General features: G+C 30.3%; 1 protein-coding gene across 8 annotated transcripts in view; it reads right to left on the minus strand.

The window, feature by feature from the left end:
* Window positions 1-26,272, minus strand: part of LOC143250855 (eukaryotic translation initiation factor 4 gamma 3-like) — a 153,876-nt gene that overhangs the window by 17,495 nt on the left and 110,109 nt on the right. For all 8 annotated transcript variants that reach the window (XM_076501966.1, XM_076501961.1, XM_076501960.1 and 5 more), the window contains 8 exons: window positions 23,227-23,325; window positions 21,617-21,770; window positions 20,879-20,976; window positions 12,507-12,634; window positions 7,450-7,506; window positions 5,414-5,598; window positions 3,415-3,518; window positions 930-1,102 (listed from right to left, as the gene is read on the minus strand). In XM_076501966.1, coding sequence (XP_076358081.1) covers window positions 930-1,102; window positions 3,415-3,518; window positions 5,414-5,598; window positions 7,450-7,506; window positions 12,507-12,634; window positions 20,879-20,976; window positions 21,617-21,770; window positions 23,227-23,325 — 998 coding nt within the window. The remainder of the gene's footprint in view (window positions 1-929; window positions 1,103-3,414; window positions 3,519-5,413; window positions 5,599-7,449; window positions 7,507-12,506; window positions 12,635-20,878; window positions 20,977-21,616; window positions 21,771-23,226; window positions 23,326-26,272) is intronic.

Genomic DNA, 26,272 nt, shown 5'->3' on the forward strand with positions numbered 1-26,272 from the left:
AGGTGACATCTAATAGAAAAATTTCCAGAAGCTACTTAGCAAACCTGAGTGCTCTTAACATGCTGGATGCAACCACTGTACTGAAAAACTAAAGATGTTTTTGCCAACGATAAACTGTATTCAATCTCTGTTGCTTAAAAACAAACAAAATGTATCTTTAACTACTGAAATAACATAAAGAATGACAAAAGATAGTTGTAAATGATAGACAATCATCATATTGAATATACATGCTGATGAGTGTGTGTTTTCTTATAGCAAAGCCACATTGGGTTATCTGCTGAGCCCATTGAGGAAAATCAAACCCCTGATTTTAGCATTATAAATCCGTAGACATATCACTGTACTAGCGAGGGAGTCACTAGTGAGGGATGCAAGGGACTGGGTTGACTGCACGTTTTATATTAGTTCATAATAATGTTTAGAAAAATTACTTAATGGACATCTGCTTGTTCTCAATAACAAAAATTCAGTTCACAAATCCTGAATTTTTCAACTGTAACTCGATAAAGTAATAATTGTGCATAAAATGCATATTCGAATAATAATAATAATAATAATAATAATATTAGAATAATTCCCATTATTAAATGAAATCTGATATAAACTTTTAATGTAAAATCACAGACTATTGTGGGAAATACTATAACAACTTCTTACAGATAACACATCTTGCAAATTAAGGCATACAAATCATTATAGGTAACACCTCTGATTTAGGTCACCAAAACTCATTGGTCTCTCATCAATCTGTGTAATATTATTATGCATACATTAATCTGAAGTGTATTTAGCTTTTCTTCATATTTTCATAATTTATTCATGTGAACTGTAAATAAGCAAAAATGATTTACAAAATTAATAACATTTGCAATTAACTTTTTTATAATAAAGATTATTGAATATGTGATGAGAAGCATATTCCTTACCCCTTTATATACAGCTCTCCAGGTATAACATTATTTTGGACCAAATCATGAAGGAACTGCCCAACCAAGATACGAGCTTGACTTGAGCGCTCCAACACGTGGTTGATGGCAGCAGAAATAAAGTAACTGACAGTTGTGGGTGATGTTAGTTCAACAAAACAATGTGTTGCTTCCTAAAGTAGGGAAAGTAAAGTATTTTTATTTACCTAATACCTTATAAATCAATTAATACCCGTGATCATTTATGATCTTTACAATGAAAGGTAATTTTTTATTACAATGAATAACCAACAAATTTATCTTAATATGATACTTTACTCTGAATTTATTAAATAAGCATTAATAACAAATACATTTAAGAACTTTATGTAGAAAACACTGCTTTGTTTAGTTTCATTCAGGAGAAATGATGGCATCTGTTTCTAACTTAGTAAGTTAAACTGACTTTAACAACAAACTATACAATCTGTCATAATCAAGAATGACACTAGTTTTATCTACTTAATATATGAGGAAATATGCATATCCATACTTAAAAAAAACAACATTTAAACCGTAGCTTTTCAAAATGCAAATGCATTATGCATAAGTTATATTATTTGTCTGAGACATTTCCGAGTGTTTTAAATAGAATTGGAGAACAAAAAGGTTTATTTTGAAATTGCTTATTTATAACAGATCAAAGTAACTTCAGAATGAAATAAAAGCAACACTGTCATACATACAATTAGAATAAATATTGAAAACAGTCAGTAACACTGTTACTTTTGAAAGCAACCAATATTATTACTTTTTAAAACAGCTATATACTGACACCATTATTTTTAGAAAACAATCATTAATAATTTCATTAAATTTAGAAAACACTCATTAACAATATTATTATTTTTAGAAAACACTCATTAATAATTTTATTAAATTTAGAAAATACTCATAAATAATTTTATTAAACTTAGAAAACACTCATTAACAATATTATTATTTTTAGAAAGCACTCATTAATAATTTTATTAAACTTAGAAAACACTCATTAATAATTTTATTATTTTTAGAAAACACTCATTAATAATTTTATTAAATTTAGAAAACACTCATTAACAATATTATTATTTTTAGAAAACACTCATTAAGAATATTATTAAATTTAGAATACACTCATTAACAATATTATTAAATTTAGAAAACACTCATTAACAATATTATTATTTTTAGAAAACACTGATTAATAATATTATGTTTTTGGAAAAGCAGTAAGAAACCAATATTCAATTACAATAAAAACAATGTTGTGTTTCTTCAATTTTTAGGAAGTTAATTTAAAAAAAACTATTTATTTTCAATTTTCCTTTTTATTTAACAGTAGTTCTACGTAAATAACTAAAAGCTCCATTCTTTATAAGAAAAACACAACCCTAATTTTTTTGATTTGTAATATGATAAACAATAAGCTAATAATACAAAATATGATTCAGATAAAACTTGGTAATCGACAAATTTTATAAACTTGAAATTTTGAAACGTGAAGCTCTCCTGGAATACACTTTTATATAATGTTTGGTATCTTGTAGAAACCAATGTAATTCACATACAAAATAATTTATTAACTAGGACTGTATTCTACAAGAATTATTACTGATATTTAAATTTACATGAAAAACATGCCTTTATATGTGTTTCAGTTAGTTCATTACTTTTATTTTATTCACTTGTAAGAAGCCATAATTTTCTTTCTTCTTTCACTGGCCATTGCATGAATCTATTCATTATGTAATATCTAATTACATTTATTATATGGTATTAGTATTAGACAGATCACATATCTTCTTCTTAACACAAGAATTACAAAATTGTATAATACAGCATTACAACCACAGTGCATTCATTGTATCCATTACCAACAACATTTTTGCTCAATCCTGAACTCATCAGGATGATTAGGGCACAAACAGTTATGGTGTGAATGCATTTTCCATCCAATGGATATGGCAAACTTAGTGTGGTTGAAATAGTAATTTTAAACACACTTCTAATTCTTGAAAATCTTTGAGAGTCTAGACAAAGAAAAGTGTTAAAAATAGATATAATAATCCTATTACTAATGTTTTAATATTAGCTATAATTAATTAGAACCATAACAATAACAAACATTCAGTATTGTTTACTATCAACTAAAGCTATCAAGGTTATTCTTTAAGTTTTCCACAATTAGTCAGGTTTACTTGAAGATGTTCCAAGTGCATTTCCAAATCACAGTACAATGTTAATAGGTACCTCTCTCATTAAAAAAAAAAATTAAACAGACTAAATTAGGCACATCATGCCAGTAGATCATTACAGATTATTACAAATGGTTAGAAAACTTTCTCCATCATAAAGAATCTTCACTGTATTAAACAATGCTTTACCAAGTATATCTTGATATTCTTTACAATTATTGACAGATACACAATATCATAACTTTTAATAGAAAGAACTGTTTCTGTACCTTAAAATCACAGTTGTGAAGGAACTCATCGATAAGTTCTTTTGTTCTTGTCTCCATTTCTTCTTCAGACATGTCTTTACCCTTAAGTAACATCTTTGGTTCTTCTGAAAACAATAACAGAATTTTAATGTCAAGAATTACTTAGAACAGAGTGATAAATACACTTGTAAATATACTTAGAATTACATTTGTCTGAACTTTACACAAGTGAAAATTGTCTATCAAATTAGAATATTAACCCTTTTACACCAGACTCATGCAATTTGTGGAAATTGAGATGCAATTTTCACTTGCACGACATATATACAGCTTTCTCTCAAAAACTGGTAAGAGTTTATTAAAGATGACACATATCTTGTACACAAACAATGATGAATTTACTAAAAATATGTTATTTTTCTATTGTAGATACTCACATTCAAATTATTAACAAAACGAGTGCAATACTGATTTTAAGTATAAATATACCTTTCTTCATCTTATAATTTTAACATTTCATTTGTATAATCTATAAAAGAATACAAAAAGTATTTTAAAGGCAAATGTTTGAATCCTATTTGTAATTTTCTTTACCATATTACTAACTAGCTATTATCACCTTAGTAAAATGCCACAAAATTGTTAAAATTAGGAAAAAGAAAACATACCTATTAACCCTTTCACTAGGGATCACAGGTCAAAGGCGATGTTATCATATCTGTTGACTTGCATTTAAAAGTTTATTGAACTACTATCTAATGAATTTATCTCAATAAGTTTGGAAACATATTGCAGTTTATAATTTAAACTTTAATATTAAATATCAGTTAATTTCTTAATTCAAAAGTAAATATTAAAAACACATCCAAATATAAATTTTAGTGAATCAAATGGTATGCTAAATGCAGCACTGTTTAAAATTAGACAGATGTGATGTCAAAATGCTAATTCTATAGTTTTGTACAAAATAGGAACTCAAATTACTCATATCATCAAGCTAGAATATAAAATAAGAACCTAATATCTTTATATTTTGCTCAGATATGGTTTGTGTACTGAATCAAAGATAGTGGCAGCATTCACCTCACTCCATTTTTGGAAACGGTCCCTTATATATACTTACTTCAATATATGTGATATGTGAATAACCAATCAACAGTTTATAATGTCTCCAAAGTGGTTTTCTCAGCCATTTTAATCTTTGAAAAGTCTAACATGTTCTTTCAATCCAAGATTTCAATGAGGTAGGTTGTGTCTTTAGTCTACTCAAAGTTTCATATTTTTAAAATCTAAATAAATCTTGGTTACTTGATAAATTATAGTGGAATTTTATGGTATCAGTGCAGTTATTTCAAACCTTTTGGTTATTCAAATGTATATATAAAACCTAAAAAAATTTTCATTTGATATCCTCCACATGTGAAATTTTAAAAGGCTTAACATCCTATGTCCAGAAACAACTAAGTACAAAAGTCATAGCGAGAAACTAATTGTACGCTTTACTTCTTGATTTACTGTTCTACATTTTAAGAAAAATAAGTTTAATAATTAATTTTTTAACAGTAATAATCTGCATACATACATAACGTGTAATTACTGAAATGTGACTGTATATTACAAAATAATAGTTCACTAAAACACAGTCAACACATGAAAGACTAAAGGTCAGTTTTATATTACTGGATAGGTGATCAGAGTGCACATGCATCTCTTTAATGGAAATTATGTAATATTAGGTACAAAAATATTAGGAAGGTCAATATAATAATAATAATAATAAAAAATATATATATATTGTAATAAAGACTTAAAACCTGGATAAAATAAAATATAAAATCATAACTTACATTATAATATTAATTCACATGAACATAAAATTAAGTACATACTTTAATCAAGAAAAGAAACAACGTATATTCTGAGGAGCTATTTTAATTGTAACAAAAGAAGGACAAAGCAAATTTACATAACAATACAGATTCCTCAAGTATGCTTTGTATTAGGAAGAGCTAATTTTAACCTGTTATTTCCTTTTCATCTTGAGATACTGGTTTTGATTCAAGAAATCCTTCACCACCACCAGGATAAGAACATATTACAGCAACTGTAGTGTTTTCTTGGTATTTTGCTAATAACTGAGATGGTGTCTTTCTTACAACTGGAGCTCCACAAGTTTGACTAGATTCTCGACTCGAAGCAGCAGACCTGAGGTAAATAAACTTATTAAGGTTGAATAAATTTTGTAGATGACACATTAAATAACAGGCTATTTGAATCCAAAGTTTTCAAGATATATAGAGCAGTTCAAAGCACTATACACATACCTAATTTTTAATACTGATACTCTAGCTACTAAATTATAATAATATTAGACTGAATAATTTCACTTTAGTTTAAACATTTCTCTTGCATGTAACAAATTCTTGTAGTCCTGTTTCCCACATGGATTAAAAGTGTAAGAAACAAATTAAAAACAAATGTTTTGTGTTAAAGATACAAGTACTGGAACGATTTAAGTGGAATCAAAAGAACGAAACGTTTAAATTAATTCTGATATCTTTCCTAAAATAAATTCATGTTCTGTCCACAAGTTAAATGGATTTAACCCTTAAATACTTGAGTGTATCAATTATAGAAACATGTTGTATGGTTTGTCTTATTACTCAGCATGGAAATTATATGAAATTCAAACATGAACTTTCTATGCAGTTTCTGTCAAAAAAATTTTATAAGTGATATTTGTATGAATATTATGCTTTGGAAACTTGAAAAGATTCCTTGTTCTAATATTTTTTACATAATCCTTAAAAATGCTTACCTTTGTTGTAGATTTCAATTAATGATTTTTGTCTTCATACAACCTTTGTATGGTTTTTATTTTATAAAGCTCTAACTTTTGTCTTTCTTGTGGTTCAAAAAACATCACGAGTTCCACTGCATTAACCATTACTGACATACAATAAAAATTACTTTATCATATCAAAAATTATAAGACAATTTTTTAAACTTTTAATTATACAGTTTCACTTATGTTTTAAACCTGTTTTATAATGATTTCTACACATACATATTTCTTTCAAGTGCTTTTACTTGCTCATTCAGTCAGTTGTTTAGATCATTAAGGCTAAGCATAAACAAGCCCAACAAACAGCAGATGTATCAGTGAAACAAAACTTGACAAGCCTTATAATTCTCCACCCCATCTTGTTCCACTAAAAACATTTATTGTCCTACCATACTGCAACATCATGATTCAAATACAGTTGTTACAAATGATAACGCATTTTTAAAAACTAAATTAAGACTGAAATTATGATGGAAGTTGTTTACAAACCTCTTTTCTTCTAGAAACATATCACAAAACTGATCTTTACAAGTCTCTGATGAACTAAAGGTATATTGGTTTATGCATTTGAAAAGAATGGAAAATAATTTTTTCTTTGCATATATATTAGATCAGTAACTGAAATATAGATGATTTACATAAAACCACATAGATTGTAGTTGAGGAACAGTCATTTACTAAAATTTATAAAAAATACATTTACAAGTACAAAATTGGCATCATTTTGTTCAAATCTATTTCAATAATTCTGTTAGTAAGCTACAGCTGGTGCATTATGCTCACAACAAATTCAGGAAATTTGCAACACTAGTGTTTTTGTTCAGAGCTCATTGAAATCAACCTATAGTCAAAAGTAGCTATTTAAAGAAAATTTTACAGAAAACAAAGCAACTTTAAAGAGCTAAAAACATAAATGTGGAGGAACAACAGTATTAACTTATATAAAACTTTAATTAAATTGGGCCCAAGTAACAGATGCACCTAGTTAGCTGCTAGTTGGGGACATCAATATCAAAGTTTTATTTTTCTTTGACCATTTATACTTATGGCCAAACTTCTAAAGCTATCTGCTATGCTAATAACTGTTACTGTTATGCATCACCAATGACTTAAAGCTTTACTTTGTTGTTTTGTGTGGATTGAAACCAACTCACTAACTTTGAAATTCAGCCCATGCCCTTTTGTTCATTTTTTTACATATACATTCTTACCTTTGTGTGCCTCTTCTAGAATCATGGTTCTGTTCTGTTGTTGATAATGCCGAGAACCTTAAAAAAATTATGAGAATATTTATTTGATCTCCTTTCTTAACCAATCATGAAATATAAACAGTTATTTTGCACTTTTTTCTATAATTAACAAGTGTCAGCCCATTTTAATTAACCATATGCAAATGATAACTATCAGGTGAAAATTTAGAAGAACAAACCATACATTTATTTTCCAAAAATTCCTTTGATAAAATGACACTTTCTGTTTTTGAGTGAAAACTAATATAAATCATAACATAAAAACAAAAGTACCATAAAGACATTTCTTAACAATAAAGCCTAACATTTTTTTTTTTTAGATTTGTTGGGTATGGTTTGTGCAACTCATTTGCACTGAGGTTCAGTTGTTCATCATTTTACAAAGACAAATGCTAAAGGAACTTATATAAGACACTGTAAAAAAACACAAAAAAACATATATTTTCCCCATTATTATGTAATCTTGTATACTTTGGAAAAAAAAGTTTAAAAGATTTATTTGCAATACTAGTATGACACACAGCTGTTGGAAGTATATCATGCTTAGATGAAAAACAGTGATTTACAATTTATTATAGTCATTTTTATATCTGCACCAATATTAATCAATGTAATAACAAGAGACTGTGCTAATACCTATGAATAAGGGTAGGCATCAGAGGAGACATCATCATGTTTATAAAGTTATATTCAAAATTTTATTTAATTATTATTTAATAAATGTATATTAATAAGTATGACATCACTGTCGATTATAATTAAAATTTTAGTATTATCCATTATTTAATTTCTTAATTTAGTAGTAAATTAAAAAAAAAAGCCTAAATACCAATTTTTGTGTGTCATATGGTACTGGGTTTCCTCATATTATATTTTATGACACCCACAGTGTGACATCTATAGGTTCTCACAAATTACAAACTCAAATTCCCATAACTATAAAGCTAAAATATAAGATACCAACCTCTTACCTTTTCTATTTGCTGAAATATCCTAACATTTAGAGAATCTACCATATTGGTTCTGCTAACCATTTCATAATTTGAGAATACTCATTTATCTATGCCTAATTTTGTATACCAATAACTTAATAACCAATCAAAAGTGCTAGATCTTTTCCACATATTTCTGTCACTCATTGTAAATTATTTACAAAAAAAAAGCTTTTATATCTTTGTGAAGTATGAAGCATATGATCAAGGCTATTTACTGAACACAAATACAATGTAGTTAGGGAACCTGGTAAATTATAGTGGATTTTTGTGGTACGGGCATCGTAATTTACAATTTTTATATTCCAAAATGCACCAAAATGCAAATATAAAGTTAACACAAAATTTTTCCAATATCTTCATGTGAATTTGGACAAGGCTTATCATAAGAGTTAGCAAATATGACTTACAAGTGCAAAAAGTACTTCATTGCATTATTAACAGTAGAGATAATGATTTTCCAAGTATTGTTTATTTACTGTTCTATGTTTTAAGCAAAATAACTGGCATTTAAGTATTTACTTGAAAATGATAATGTATGTAATATATGATAACTAGGGAAAAACAAGGTTGTTCAAACTGACTAACAACACACAAAATTATGGTAGAGAAAAACAAGGTTGTTCAAATTGACTAACACCACATAAAATTATGGTAGAGAAAAACAAGGTTGTTCAAATTGACTAACAACACATAAAATTATGGTAGAGAAAAACAAGGTTGTTCAAATTGACTAACACCACATAAAATTATGGTAGAGAAAAACAAGGTTGTTCAAATTGACTAACAACACATAAAATTATGGTAGAGAAAAACAAGGTTGTTCAAATTGACTAACAACACATAAAATTATGGTAGAGAAAAACAAGGTTGTTCAAATTGACTAACAACACATAGAATTATGGTAGAGAAAAACAAGGTTGTTCAAATTGACTAACAACACACAAAATTATGGTAGAGAAAAACAAGGTTGTTCAAATTGACTAACAACACACAAAATTATGGTAGAGAAAAACAAGGTTGTTCAAATTGACTAACAACACACAAAATTATGGTAAAGAAAAACAAGGTTGTTCAAATTGACTAACACCACATAAAATTATGGTAGAGAAAAACAAGGTTGTTCAAATTGACTAACAACACATAAAATTATGGTAGAGAAAAACAAGGTTGTTCAAATTGACTAACACCACATAAAATTATGGTAGAGAAAAACAAGGTTGTTCAAATTGACTAACACCATATAAAATTACGATAGAGAAAAACAAGGTTGTTCAAATTGACTAACAACACATAAAATTATGGTAGAGAAAAACAAGGTTGTTCAAATTGACTAACAACACATAAAATTATGGTAGAGAAAACAAGGTTCAAATTGACTAACAACACATAAAATTATGGTAGAGAAAAACAAGGTTGTTCAAATTGACTAACAACACATGAAATTATGGTAGAGAAAAACAAGGTTGTTCAAATTGACTAACACCATATAAAATTATGGTAGAGAAAAACAAGATTGTTCAAGTTGACTAAACACATAAAATTATGGTAGAGAAAAACAAGGTTGTTCAAATTGACTAACACCATATAAAATTATGATAGAGAAAAACAAGGTTGTTCAAACTGACTAACACCATATAAAATTATGGTAGAGAAAAACAAGGTTGTTCAAATTGACTAACAACACACAAAAATTATAATAGAGAAAAACAAGGTTGTTCAAATTGACTAACACCATATAAAATTATGATAGAGAAAAACAAGGTTGTTCAAATTGACTAACAACACATAAAATTATGGTAGAGAAAAACAAGGTTGTTCAAATTGACTAACAACACATAAAATTATGGTAGAGAAAAACAAGGTTGTTCAAATTGACTAACAACACATAAAATTATGGTAGAGAAAAACAAGGTTGTTCAAATTGACTAACAACACATAAAATTATGGTAGAGAAAAACAAGGTTGTTCAAATTGACTAACAACACATAAAATTATGGTAGAGAAAACAAGGTTGTTCAAATTGATAAAATTATGGTAGAGAAAACAAGGTTGTTCAAATTGACTAACACCATATAAAATTATGGTAGAGAAAAACAAGGTTGTTCACACTGACTAACACCATATAAAATTATGGTAGAGAAAAACAAGGTTGTTCAAATTGACTAAACCATATAAAATTATGGTAGAGAAAAACAAGGTTGTTCAAATTGACTAACACCACATAAAATTACGGTAGAGAAAAACAAGTTGTTCAAATTGACTAACAACACATAAAATTATGGTAGAGAAAAACAAGGTTGTTCAAATTGACTAATATCACATAAAATTATGGTAAAGAAAACAGAAAAACAAAAAGTTTTACTGAAAAAACTTTTGAAATATATTGAAGAGGTTTTAGAAATTATGCAAACAAAATTTGAGAATTTTGAGATGAAGAGAAGTATTTTTAATCTGAATGTGAAAATTGTTTTTCACTTGGACCAATAACAAAAAGGCTTATTGTGTTTATTAATTTTTTTTTTTGTTTATTAAAAATACTTCACTAAAAATGTGATTTTTGTACATAAAAGATTTGTAATATTTACTCAAAGTCTCCAAAATTTTGTGAAGATATACACACTATATAAAAAGTAGTAACATCAAAAATAAGACTTCTTTAAACTATTACAAAGCATTCACATGATAGGTCAACTTGACTGACCCTTAATGTGCAATGGCTTAAGTTAAAAAATTAGCAACATGATTCTAGTGGAGAATTATGTTTATTTTATTGTGAAAACTTTTTTAATGTTTTTATGTAATTTCTTCACTACTATCTTTTACTTCAGCACATTCTAGAGCTTAGTGAACTTCAACAGAAACTGTACAATTCTGACTGAACCATCAACATTATTTATACTGACTAGTCCTTGTAGTAAAAAGTCAATCCTGATTCTCAAATTTTCCAAGAAATTACTGTGCAGATAATTCAAACTTACAATCTGTTTTTAGCATAATCCTATTTTACTTTATAATAAAAAAATAATGCTTGTTCTTTCTTCTTACTTTATACTTTTGTACCTGAGCTGCAATCCTGAATAAGATGAGAATCTAATTATTCATTGTTGAAAAACATCATGCAAATTCATTACATAATAGTGACTGTCATCCATTAGACACTTGAAATCCTCATTTCTCATGAAGGACGATGTTTTCCCTTAAATTTGTAATCTCTTCTGAGAATCAGTACAAAACAACGAATCATGTATTCTTACATTCTGGAAACGTGACTGCAAGTTGTTGGACTTATATTGCCTCTAACTTTCATTGTTAAAATCAAATTAAATAGCAATTATTACCTTTCTACTGAAAGGTACAATATTTTTTAACTGAATGCTACAATATTTTTTAACTGAATGCTACAATATTTTTAACTGAATCAAGGAAAATAATTCTAATTCTAATTATTGTTTTCTTTTTTCATTTTGTTTTATGTAACTGGTAAAATGTCTGAAATGCAAAAAGAGCTCATTATTTAGAAGTTCCAATGTACCAATACTATGAAAGTTCTGGAACTTTTAGAAGACGTTTTTAAAAACTTTTATTTCAGAAGAAATGATTTGGTTTGAATTTGATGCAAAGCTACATGAGGGCTATCTACACTAGCCATCCCTATTTTTAGCAGTGTAAGACTAGAGGGAAAGCAGCTAGTCATCACCATCCACCACCAACTCTTGGGCTAAATGTTTACTAATGAATAGTGGGATTGACTGTCGTATTATAATGCCCCCACGGCTGAAATGGCAAACACAAAATTGCTGGAAGTTGATGCCACATCTGGATTCCTCACCAGAAGAAATGATAGATAGAAAAAGTTGATGCCACACTTGATTCCTCTGATAGATGAAAAATGTTTCATTGATTAACTTATACAATAATAAGATATTATATACAAGACCTACTGCAATTATATATAGTAAAACCTAAATATATGAGTTATCAGTTAGAATGTTTCATATTTAGACATTAATCAAAATGGCATGCCTGTTAGAGGGCAATGGAGATCTGGATTCAGTTTCTTGGCTTTGAGTTTTAGTTCCTCCACTACTGCCTTTTCCCCAACTGTAGAAAGAACAGCCTGGACCAAGTTGTATGTTCTCTACCTCTGCTTGCTACAAGAAAAAAGTCCAACATGCATGAAAACATCTTTTAAGGATAGCACTAGAAAGCACACACCTTCTTTCCTGTTAATTACAATCTGGTTTTAGCTTCATTAACAAGACATTCCCTTTATTTTGACATGATACATTCAAGTTTTATATAAATCATAAACAAGCCAGATTAACAAGTTTTAAAAATCATCTTATACTTAAACTACTCAAAATAATAACTGAAATTTTCTGAAAAAATTGTTTTTTTGTTATTTGGAATATAACTTTTTATTTACCTGGCATTACATTTCAATGAAAGATCTGACATTATGGAAGGCAAATTTACATTAACATTTCTAATCAACTCATTCTAAAATGAAAATAAATCTTTAAGATGGGAATAAGTGTCATAAACTGGAAAATATGTGATATGCAACTGTAAATACAACCAAAATTTAACACCTAACCTCCACTGATTACCATCAAATTATACTAGAAGGTCTTGATCATAAAATACAAATGTAACTGTGTCATTTTTATTTATATTATGTATCAATGTATAAATTCCATATCATGGATAAGTGTTAGGTAATTATATGACTAACTATACACATGTATTGAAAAGTAATACAGTTCTTTATAATCCACATTACATTTGCTGTTACACAGTTATATCGGTCCTTACACTACTAGCAATTAGTTTTTATCTCATTATTATAATCTTTCAGAAAAGGTACTGAGGGGCGAGTGATTATGATGCTCTCAACTTAATCTAACAGGTAGGGAGTTTAGTCAGACTTGAGACACTGTAAGCTACAGCACTTGGGTCCCTCCCTTATAACTGATCCTTGAACAGTTGCATGCTGGATTTTCACATGTAAATAAGTTGGTTGATAACTAGAGATATAGGATAACTCGATGCTTGTGATGATGAGAAACCCACTTGAAGTAAAAACGTATCTGAAGACAGCTGGTATGGATATTAAAACTTTTATTAAAATATAGTAGAGAACAATGTGAAAATGACTTAAGGTCAAAACATTGTCTCTACTTTATTTTAATAAAAGGTTTAATACCCATACCAGATTCTTCAGATACATAACTTAATGCTGTTTGGTAGCATGTGGATTGATGAAAGACCTGACACAAAGGCCAAAACATTGTCTAAAATGGTAGTAGAAGCCATTAGAAAACTCAGTCCATATGATGCAACTCAATGAATCACCATAATTATTCTACTCTAAAATAATTCCTGTTGTACTTGCTACATTTTACACAATTTTAATTTTTCTCACTAAAGTGTAAGTTTATACAAATAAACACACATTCTTGAAATTTGTAAGTGACATGCACATGAAAAATAGAAAAAAATAAAAACAGGCAGAAAGAACAATTTCCAACATGAGACAGATACAAATAATATCAGAATATGCTGAAATGCAAGTACATAAAGTATGTGAAAATCAGTACAATCTTGCAGAGAAACTCTTGCTGGGATTTTTAGAGCAAAAATCATCTTAGAATGTACTAGATAAGATCTTGTTCCATATGATGGTTATAAACTGTTCATACTTCACATGGTTACTCCAAACATGGGCTATTACCCACACTTAGCCCTCAAAGTAAACAAAGCTTCTTTAACAGTATCTTTAGTAACGTATAAACTGAGTGTTAGGTCTGTTATAGTTGGCATAAAATGTATGCCTACTCCACTTTCAGAAAACTCATCAGTTTAACTGTTAAATGACTTTAATAAGTCTCACTGAATTGAGTAAAACCTTTATTAGAAATTAAGGTCATACATCACTCAGTGCTAAGTATCTTAAACAACCAATGAACATAATATTGCTTAACAAAACTACTTACAATATAATACCATTAACTCCTTAAACCCGAGCAAATGCTGTCAGCATCCAATCAAAAATCCATTTTTTTTTCAAAGTTGTCATGCACACAGTCATAGCAATTTTAGTTTTGCTTCTTATGGCCATCAACAACAAGAATAAAAAAGAGTTATAATTTCCAAACAATGGAAAATTGGTTTTTATAACAAGAACATATTATAAGAAGTGCAGGTTCCCTAAGCAATACTAACTTTGAAGAAAACATATCTATAGCCCAGAGCACACACACATGTTACTGTGTTTGACAGTAATCAAATAAAAACACTGACATCTGGTATTTCTCTTTGGCAGTACAGGCTGTTTTTTTTTTTATTGATTTCTGAAGAAAATGGAGGGAGTTTAGCCTCCCAAGATCTGTGACTAATTATACAGCATTAAATAATACAGCCATTATTTTGTGAAATGCCCCACTGAATCCTTTACCTAAATCCATGTCTGGTTACACAAATTTAAGTATGGTCAATGTCCTGAGAGTGTACCACAGATCTACACTTGCTTGTACAATGTTAAAGAATACAATTATTCAATTATAAATTAGAAATATAACAGTATAAAAAATTCTAAATTTACACTTCATTTAATACTTGAGCAGCCACAGAATTGGCAGTGACTGTTACTAGCAAGTTACCTTCCATCTAATCAGCACTTCCTAATTAGTGACAGTGGCAAACAAACATGATAATACTTCAAATACTTGATATTCAATACAAACAAAAACAGTAAATAATCAAAAGTTTACATTTTCCTACTCTGTGTGACAAACACTCCTATCAGAGCTGACTACATTTTTAGAGTTGAACCCAAAGATTAGGGTTCAAGATTATGAACAAAAAACACCACCAAAACTGGAAAAGATGGGTGGGAAGTGTGAAAGGAGAAAAGTATCTACCAAAAATATATTTTCATTGAAGAAAAATATTAATTTCTGATGCAATTACTTAACTCTTCTCATACTTACAGCTAGAATCCCATACTGACCAGGTGGAGGGACCAATGTAAAATTAACTAGATGAGGACTCTTCAAATGTGTATGAAGAATATCCATAGAGTGAGCACTCTCTCGGGTGAGGAAAAATACACGTGGGTAACAACATCACATCTGAACCATGTGTACTCTTCATCCATGTACAGTCAACAAGTGTGGCATCACAATTAAAGGGTGAAATGAGGTACCAATTCCAAATCCCAAAAAAAGAGGAATGTCTGCAGAGTGGCTTGGGTGCACTGGACTACTCCCATCCAATCCAATGGTATCTGGAGGAATTTGACCATCATGGTAGTAGGAGGGTCCTCAACAGTTCACCTTAAGTTGAGGAGCCAAAAGGGAAAAGGAACCTTTGTTACAAGAGCCTAAACTATGATAATTACAATTCCAGCATAACCTGCAACAAGATACCTTGGGAATGAATAATAATAAGTTGGAAATGCAACATGGAGGGATAATTCAAGTCTAGAAACTGATCAGCAGCCCACTCATACATGAGTACCTATGTTGGTTAGTCCAACTCCAACCAAAACCAGTTGCATTGAAATTGAGATCCAGGCAGCAGTAGGAGGAACAGTTTCCAGCCACAGGAGCAAACTACAAAGTAAACAGAACTGTGGTTGGAGAATTCTCCTGCCTTACTCTTGACTGAGTGGAATTGTTTATACTCAGAAGGGTTCTTCCATGATTCACCACCCCAGAAGATAAAAGCTGTAAATTGGTAAGGGCTCCCATACTCCACTGAAAGAAGAAACATCACCAGATAAAGTGTATGGATGACCATAAAACCCTATTTTTAAAGCAGACTGTTCCTGATTCTAACAACCTAAGGAATGTTAGAAACAGGGAGCAATCTTTTTTTTAATTTACTCACATTAGTTCACGAGTGTGCAAAGATATTTATGATGACATAATATACCACAAGGAAAACCTGCAAGCAATCTTGTGAAACACCCATTCTCATAGGTCTTATAGACATGATACACCTTACACATCTCAAAGTGGGATCCAAAACATGTGAAACAGCCCCATTAAAAAAGATGAAGCAAAATAACTTACCCACTCAGAATTATACTAATGTATAAAGGCTTAAGATGATAACCAGCTGAGCAGGAAATTGCAAGACTGTGCAAATGGAGCTCAGTACACAAGTGTAGGGTGCAGTAAGTATGTCAGCCTGAATAATTTCCTCCAAAAGATGATAGAAAAACTAGACACAGGAGACAATTCAGATCATAGCATAAGGAAATGAAAGAGGAGTGAAGGTAAAAACTCTTTTGTGGAATGATGATGTTTTGGGAAGGAAGGAATGGTCTGAGTATAAAAGAACAGGTTTTGTGGTACAAAATGCTGTGAACACTGATGGCAAACAAGTTCAACTGGCAACATCCACACGCCCAAAGGAAAAGGAAAGGCATCTTCAAAGAAAGGAGATACAAGAAACATGAAGCTAGTAATTGAAATGGAGGAAGGACAAGGGGATGGCGAATGATATTTAAATTTCAGACTGGTGCAACTGAGTGGTACAAAGATGGAAATGCATCAAAATAAGAGAGTATTTAAATACTCAGAGAGAAAAATACCTGCCAAAAATGGCAGGCTCATGTTAAACAACCATGTAAAAATAAGATATCTGAGAAAGGGAAGAATCTACAAAAGATGTACCAGCAACATAATAACCTATCTTCAATCATGTTGATACACAGACATGGATGATAAATGGAGAAAAAGAGACAACAAGGGCATTATACATGTAGATAGTCCCAAGCAATCTTGCAAGGACTGGACAAAAGCCACGTGTGGAATGGAAGGAAAAAGTATCCCTTAATGAGATTGCCAGAGGAAAGACTGGGAGAAAAGGGAGAGTTAATGAAGGTAGTCCCTGGAGAAAAGACAGGAACAAAAACCGTAGTTGAGCCAGCCAGAAAGGAGTAGATTGGAGGATACATATAAAGAAAACTTTCCTTCTAATCTTACCTGAACTTATCTAGGTCAAAGCCAAAGGTGTGGCATTCAAACGAGTAGCAAATACATAGCTGGGGAGTATCCAACTAAGAACTTAGCCATAAGAATACCTGGGGATTAAGAGACACCTCTGTGAGTATAACCTTGTCTAGAGTGTGCATATAGACTGAAATCAAGTACTCATTGTCCAAGCAATGTAAGAGACAACCACTGAGTTATCAGAATATCATAATCATCCTACCCTGCATGAATGATGCAAATTGAATCATTGCCCAATAAACAGAAAGAAATTCCAAAAGATTGATGTAAAGATGTAACTCCTCCAAAGATTTCCTGTGTTTTGCAGCATGTACCACATCTTAATAATGAGATGTCTGTGAAGATGTGGATATCAAAATAGGGAGGAAGAACGTGTACCCTCCCTGTTGTAATGTCTCTGTCTAACTACCTGTAGAATTCATATGGAGGGAAGCAGGAAAGGAGATCTGTAAACATGTATGATCCATGATACGGTGCCATTAATCTTGTTGTACAAACTGCAAGAAATGCATGTGGGAATGACCAAGAGGGATTAGTCTTCAATGTTGTTCAAGTCCCTTAAAAAAAATCCAACAGAACCTGTTGCACAAAAATAAAGGTACTGATAGTGCTACTGAACCAAAAACTCTATGGCTTGCACATGAAGAGAAGGCTGGGCTTGATGGCAATAATGGTTGAAAAAAATACTCCCAGAAGAACAAGATATTTGGTGGAATGGATAATGGACTTCTCTACTTAGATAATCAGCTGAATGTGGAAGACTGCAAAGGATGGAGCCAAAAATGCCAGATGTCTATGTAAAGATAGAAACCGAGCCTGTGAAAATGATGGAGTGAGCAAATGATTGGACTACCTGAGATAAATCGTAGGGTACCAATGCTAGACTAAAAAAAAGAACTCAGAATTAATAAACATAATCCTCACAGAGAAAATGTAGATAATGACATAAAGCCAAAGTAATATGGATGTGATGATAAGCCCTGGACACATAAAATTCTTTATCAAAAGCCCTGAAAAAAGGTCCACCAGAGAAACAGATATAATCCCATGGTGAACTAAGGTGCATTGAGGATGACAGGAGATGTGATGAGGAAAAGGCAGGAGAGTCCTTTGAATAAAACTCAAATGACCACAGGGTTTGATATACAAGTGCATGAGACTCTGCAGTACATAGAGGGTGCACCATACTAACCCCTGCACTTAAATGAATTGCACAAGGTTTAGCATAGACAACAATATCAGGTGAATGGGGGAGAATGGAAATCCCAGTACTAGTTGCTGTAACTAATAAGAAATGATACAAGTAAGATAGACAAATTACAACATAAAAACGTATTCTGAAGATGGCTGGTATGGGTATTAAAACTTTAATTAAAATAAAGTATAGAATGATGTTTCAACCTTCTGAGGTTATCTTTAGGTTAACAAAGAAAGTTTGCAACTGACTATGACTGGGAATATTTTAGGGACGAGATTATAAACATGTATGTGATTGTAGGGAAGGTTGCAGTTAATGTTAGGTTATAAATTAGTACATGCATAAAGGTGTTCCTTTATATAGGTTCAATTTTTGTTTGACTTGTTGTATAAATAGGGCTTCTTGGATTTGCATTAGTTTATATTTGTTTCCCTACTTTGTGTCTGGTTGTTTTCTATGCTTATGTTGTGTTTATTTGATTTGTAGTGAAGGTATTTTTTTGTGTTCTATGAATCTGGTTTTCATTTTTCTGCTTGTTTCTCCAATTTAGAAGTGGTAGCAATTGCATCGCATTTTATAAATTATGTTAGTGTTGTGTTTGTCAGTGTAGTTTTTACATAGTATGGATGTTAGTTTTGTATCTGGGTTTTGAATGAATTTGGTGTTTACTGTAATTTTGTGTTTTAAGTATTTTTTTCCAAATGCTGGTTATATTTTTGTTAATATCAGAAATACATATCAAGCAGCAGTGTGAGGTTTTGTACTTTGTTGTTTCTTGGAATTTATTATTGTTTGTTTGTTGTTGGTCCAGGTGAGTGTGCATAATTATTTCCACAGTTTTTTGAGGAAATTTGTTGATGTTGATAAAATGTTTTATTATGTTAATTTCATTGTTAATTTTATCAGATGAACATAGTTTTGTGGCTGTGTTTATTTGGTTTCTTAATATATTGAGTTTTTGTTTTGTTTCCTGTGCTGAGACCTAGGGAATGTATAGCCAAGTATGGGTGATTTTTCTGTGTATTTCTGTTTTGAATTGTGTATCAGTTCTTTTGATTTTGAGGTTGAGAAATGCTATTTGGTTGATTTTCTTGTGTTCATAGGTGAACTCAATGTTGGGATGGATAGGATTAACATGCTTGAAAAAAAATTAAGTGTGTGTTCTGTAGATGTGAATCCAGCAAGTGTATCATCAACATGTCTGTACCAGTATAGTGGTGGTTGTAAGCCTGAATTGATCACTTGATATTCAATCTGTGTCACAGAAATGTGGACTAGAATTGGAGACACAGGATTGCCCATACTTAAACATAACTTGAAGGTAGTTTTGACCATTAAACATGAAGTTAGTGTTGGTGGTAGTGATTTCTAGAAAGGTTGCTTGAGATGTGTATCAATGGGTTGGGGTCTTGTATATAAAGTTCAAAAGCTATCTTGTAGGCTTTAGTTGTTGGGACTTCTGTAAAGAGGGAAATAACATCGAAACTGGCCATTAAGGTTTTATGATTAAGAATATATTTAAAGTTAAAAGAGTCTTTGAAAAAGGAGCCCGGCTGATGTTACATATTTAGAAAATACCCATGCTATATATTTATTGAGGTTGTAGTTGAATGATTCATAAGTTGATGTTATGGGTTACAGTGGAAAATGTTTGTAAGGTTTGGGGATGTTGACTCATGCACACCACAGCTACACGGCACCCTCAAACCTCACAGATCCGATTGTCCGCTATGGCCCATAATGATGATTACTTTCATCATATTCATTGATTAATTGTAATTTTAATTAACTGATTAGTTTATGGGACACTATTCAATGTACCTGCAGCTCAAACATAATCAAATAAAACATCCAGCTTTACCCAGGCAGTGGTATCTGTCTGATGTAGGAAAGCCCCAAACATGAAATTAGTTTTGGTAATGTTGGGCATTTGTTGTGAATGTCTTTGTAATTGAAAAGGAACAAAAAGAAACTTAGCAATAAATGGATACTTTTTAACACACAAAAATATTTTCCGACTTTTCTCAGGTGACAGTATTCTGACAGTGTTAATTACAAATAACCTCTAATAAATTTGAACCCTAAACGAAGTAAGTGAAGGTTATGTTTTTGTTTGGTGACTACATGAAAAATACTATATAATGTTAATGAATAAGAGAAAAAAAAACACTCACTCCTCCCTTTGCAAACTGTTTAAGTTTACTGGTATCAATTTTGCTCCTACTGGTAACTGTGTTCCATCCTTCATCAGAGAATGGTAAATTATTCCTACCTGAAATAAATTATTAAATCTATTTTTAACTTGACAATCACACATTACATGGTATGTGCTAGATTTGCTGGAGAATAAATGTATAATTTCAAGTAATCTTTTGAGAAAACTTTAACATGTTTGACAGTGTCTATAAACTGAGACTTAAAAAATTAAAAAAAGGAAAAAAGCAGTTTATAGTTAAAATCAAATAGTACTTCCTTCACAACAAATTGTAGTTCTTTTTTCTCTCTTTGCAAATAGTTCTCATTAAATTATTTGAAGTTTACAATTTTTTCCTTCTCTAAGTAAATCAAATGGCTTCAATAAATATTCGCAGTAAACCTTTATAATGGTTAATGTTTGTTTTTGAATTTCGTGCAAAGCTACTCGAGGGCTATCTGCACTCGCTGTTCCTAATTTAGCAATGTGAGACTAGAGGGAAGGCAGCTAGTCATCACCACCCACTGCCAGCTCTTGGGTTACTCTTTTACCAACGAATAGTGGGATTGACCGTCACGTTATAACACCCCCACGGCTGAAAAGGCAAACATGTTTGGTGCGACGGGGTTACGAATCTGCGACCCTCAGATTACAAGTCGAGTGCTTTAACCATCTGGCCATGCTGGGCCTTATTAATGTTTTATCAAATATAGCATACTTTTTCTTCTTTCTCTTTCATCTGATCGTTTTTGGGGTGTCACATGGACCTGTAGTAAGAGGAGCTGTTTTTCCTGAGCTTCCTTTTCAGCTTCCCAGTGAATCTGATCAATTGTTTTGGGGTTGTTATCTTCTCTCCTAGGTACCCAATTATTCTGAAAATAAATTAAGTTAAAAATTTTACACCATTTCACAATTTAATATAATTCTATAATGAACTTTTTAAGTCACACCAATAAATATAAATGCATCAACTCTTCACCAATAAGAGTGCTACATACTATTATTTTGCTGTACTCATGTTATGATATTTTTTTTCTTTTGGTGTTTTTAGTGAGAATCATGATTTTAATAGTTTAATTACCAAAGTGAGACTTCATTATTTTTTTTCATTGAATTTTAACTTATATTCCACAGTTTTTACTTATATTTATCACTCTTGCATATCTTCAACAAACACTCTCATTTGATTTTCGTATTTCTATAATGAATTCTGAAGTTCGTGTTCCCACTTTGGGTGTTATACCCCTAGCAGTATTTTAACAGGCTGCATGTGAGGGAGACCTGTTGTTGAATTTCTCTGTTATTATTCATCATGAGATTGATCATTATACAGGTAAACCACTAATCCTCCTGAACAAGCAGAACCTAGTGTGTAGCAAGGCTAAATGCTATATTTTCTCACTGCTAAAAGTTCAAAAGTGGATATTTAGATTGAAACTAATGAAGGATATATAAATTATAATGGTTAAGAAAATATTTAAACAGCTTCATACTGTTATTATGATTGTTTATTACCAAATTTTTAAACTGAAAAACTGTTTACGGAACTGTAGGACAAGAAAACAAAGCTTCACATATCCATCATTTTCTAAACTTCAAAGACTTTTTTAAATAATGAGTTTAAGTTATTCTTTCAAATCCAAAATGGTCAAAGAAAACAACTGAGAACATTATTCTACAATCCCTTACAAATTGATAGTTTTAGAAACAATTTTTCATTCAGTAATTGTAAATTTAAAAAAAAAAAGATTTTCTCATATTCACCCAACTTTGCTTGCTTTTGAATTTTGTGTAAAGCTACATGAAGGCTAACCGCTCTAGTCATCCCTAATTTAACAGTGTAAGACTAGAGGGAAGGCAGCTAGTCATCATCACTAACTCTTGGGCTACTCTTTTACCAATGAATAGTGGGATTGACCATCAAATTATAATACACCCACAGCTGAAAAAGTGAACATGTTTGGTGTGTTGGGAATTTGAACCCACGACCCTCATAATCGAGTGCCTTAACCACCTGACCATGCTGGACCAACTTTAAAGGATAAATGCAAAAAAAAACCGTCAAACATATTGACTTTTTTTTTTTTTTTGGTTTGTTTTGCTATCAGAACACCCCATGGTAAATAGATTTAAGGAACTTTAGGAACTGCATAATTACTGAAATACTGTGGTGAAAAGTTTGAAATAGATGTTAACAGATATGCAAGAAATATGTCCTTTGTCTTTTTAAAATGACAACCAAGTAAATCTCAGCTTTTTTCAAAAGTATAAAATTTTAATTTCCTTGAAAGATTTTAATGACACAATAATGAAAAATAAATTCCTCACCTGCCTGAGCTCAATAACATCTTGCAGCATGAATCTAATTCGGGAATTTGTCTTACGTTCCTTCACTATTGTTTTCATGGTTTCAAAGCAGCTGTTCATCTAACAAAATATTCCTTAATATTTGATTACCTATGATCATTAAAATTTTGAAAATTGATAATCTGTGTAAAAAATAGATCCATAACCTAATCTTGAAAAGAACTCTGCAAAATCATAAAAGGTAAGTATTTAGGAAAAATGTAATACAATTACTATCAAGTCATTGGAATCAGACAGAGGTTTTCAATTAAACATTACAAACACTATATTGAATCTTTCTGTAAGTTTTGAATTTTTCTGCTGTTTTCTAAAAGATCAAAATCGAAATAACAGTGAATAAGGATTGTTGGCTAAGCTAAACATTTTCTTAGATTTCAGATTAGTTCAAGTTACTGATAAGCTCTGACTGTTGAAATTATTAACTTCCAAATACATAACTGTTCTGATAATCACTCAGTAAGATCTTCTAAATGTATTTAAAGTATTCACATTTATTTAGCAGAGCATACAAAGCCTATACAATTAATTACCAACATTCGAATTAACTTTAAAATATTCAGCACTTAAAATGATCCTTGAACCAAAAGAAAAACGTTTTGAACACAGAAGTAACAAAAATTTAGTGCAAAGAAAATAGTTATTTCTTATACAACCCATTGATAGTATTAATAAGAATAACTGGTGACAAAATGTACCAGAGTTTTCCAAACTTCTTTAGATTCAGACAGCTGTTGATTAACCCTAACAGTATGGGTTACAGGCCAGGTCATGTATTTGTTGACTTGCATTCAAAATTTCAGTGAATTACTACTTCATGGATTTATGTCAATACGTTTGTATCAAACTGTAGATTATAATTCAAATTTTAATACTTTTCATTATTCCATTTCTTAATTTAAACACCAATTTGTGTGTGTGTCACATAGTATGCAGCACTGGCTCAAATTAGATGTTTTTGAAACAAAATTTAAAATCTGTAGGTGTGTACCAATTATGAACTTAAATTAGCAATATTAAAAAGCTAGAAAACAAAATAAGAACTTCCTATCTTTTCCATTTTGTAAGATATTACTCATGTAGTGGCCTAACTCTACTGTTTTCATTTTGAAAACAGTCCCTTACATACATCACTTACTTGTGTATATATATGTGAATAACTAATTAGAACACACACTTTCTTTCAGAACAAAATTTCAAGGAGCTGGGCTATGTTTTCAGTCTGCTCGAAATTTCATATTTTTTAAGACTGAAATACAGTTTAGTTACTAAACATAATGAATTATAATAGAATTCTACAGTATTGATATAGCAATTTAGAACTCTACTTATTCAAATGTATATACAAAACCTACAAAAAAAAATTTATTTCACATCTTCCACATGCAAATTTCTTAAGGCTTAGCAAGCAACAACAAGCAGCAACCGACTCATAACAAGAAGAGATAATTGTTTGCTTTACTTCTTCATTTACTATTCTATATTTTAAGAAAAATAAATTTAAAACTGTTTATAAATAGTAATAATCTATGTACATATATAATGTATAATACTTGAAATGTTACTGTATTTTACAAAATACTAGTACACTAAAACACAGCCAAGACAGGTTACTTTTTAAAGAATAAAGGTCAGTTTTATATCATTGGATATGGTAAAATGAGTGCACATCATGTAACCTCTGTGATATTAGTCAGCAAAGGTTTAAATGTCAATAAAAAAAATATATGTATATATGTTATGACATTTAAACTATTTGGACCAAACATTTGCATTTTTGAGTTGTAACTGAAGTAATTCCAGAATGATAGAAAACAATTTACATTTTCCAATTTTTTTATGGTTGTTACAAAAATAGTCAAATTTGTCAAACACAGATTCTGATTTGCTAGTGAAAGAAAACATTATAGTTCATCTTAACAAACACTTGATAATTATCTGGAGATTATAAAGATTTCACACATGAAATTTGAGACTTTTCTAATGCATAAAAGTACTTTTAACCTTAAAATGAAAATTATTCTTATGTTCAATAGTCAACATTCTGAAAAAAAAAAATTATGAGAAAACCTTTAATAAAAACAAAATCTTAATACTTAATTCAAAAGCCTGATATTTTGTATATGAAAGCTCTGTAATATTTACCAACAATCTGCCAAATATTGTAAAGATATGTATACCTTATCAAAAATTATAGTAAAGTTACTCTCATGGATACTTCCATGATTACAAGCTAAGTGGATTCTACCTCACCATAACAAAACGATTAAATCACATGTACAAGAATGCTATGTTAAAACATATCTTGGAAACATTCAAGAACTTATTACTCTGTATTACTGTACTGTAAACATTATTTACTTTTTTCAGCACATTATTTAGCATAATGTATGGCAATTAACCTATTATTCTTCAAACTATCACTAATAAATAAGTTTGTTGAATAGCCTGTACATTAGCTTATGCTAAAAACAGTTTCATTCTCTCAAACCTTGAAATTTTGTAAAACATACAAGTTATTTTAATAATGTTTGAATTAATGTTATTGAATTATAAATATCTATGGTGATGTAGTCTTCCATGTTAACATTACCAAAACTAGCATAAAATAAAATGAAAAGCAACATAATGGCTTATTATTATTACTAATTTTACTTTCCCTAACCAATAGAATATTTATTGGCACATAACAAAAAATCTTAATAATCTAGAGGAATATCACAATCAAAACAAAATCTATGAATTGATAATAAAATAATACAAACTACAGTGCAAGTATGTGAAGATTCCACTGTTGTGAAAATACATTGTTTCTAGATTTCTTGTTAGAAAAACAATTTTCACTAGTGATTTGTTTTGAATTTCATGCAAAGCTACTCAAAGGCTATCTGCACTAGCCATCCCTAATTAAGCAGTGTAAGACTAGAGGGAAGACAGCTAGTCATCACAACCCACTGCCAACTCTTTGGCCAACGAACAGCAGTATTGACCATCACATTATAATAACTGA

This window comes from Tachypleus tridentatus, chromosome 5 (genome assembly GCF_004210375.1).
Source record: "Tachypleus tridentatus isolate NWPU-2018 chromosome 5, ASM421037v1, whole genome shotgun sequence".
NCBI lineage: Eukaryota > Metazoa > Arthropoda > Merostomata > Xiphosura > Limulidae > Tachypleus > Tachypleus tridentatus.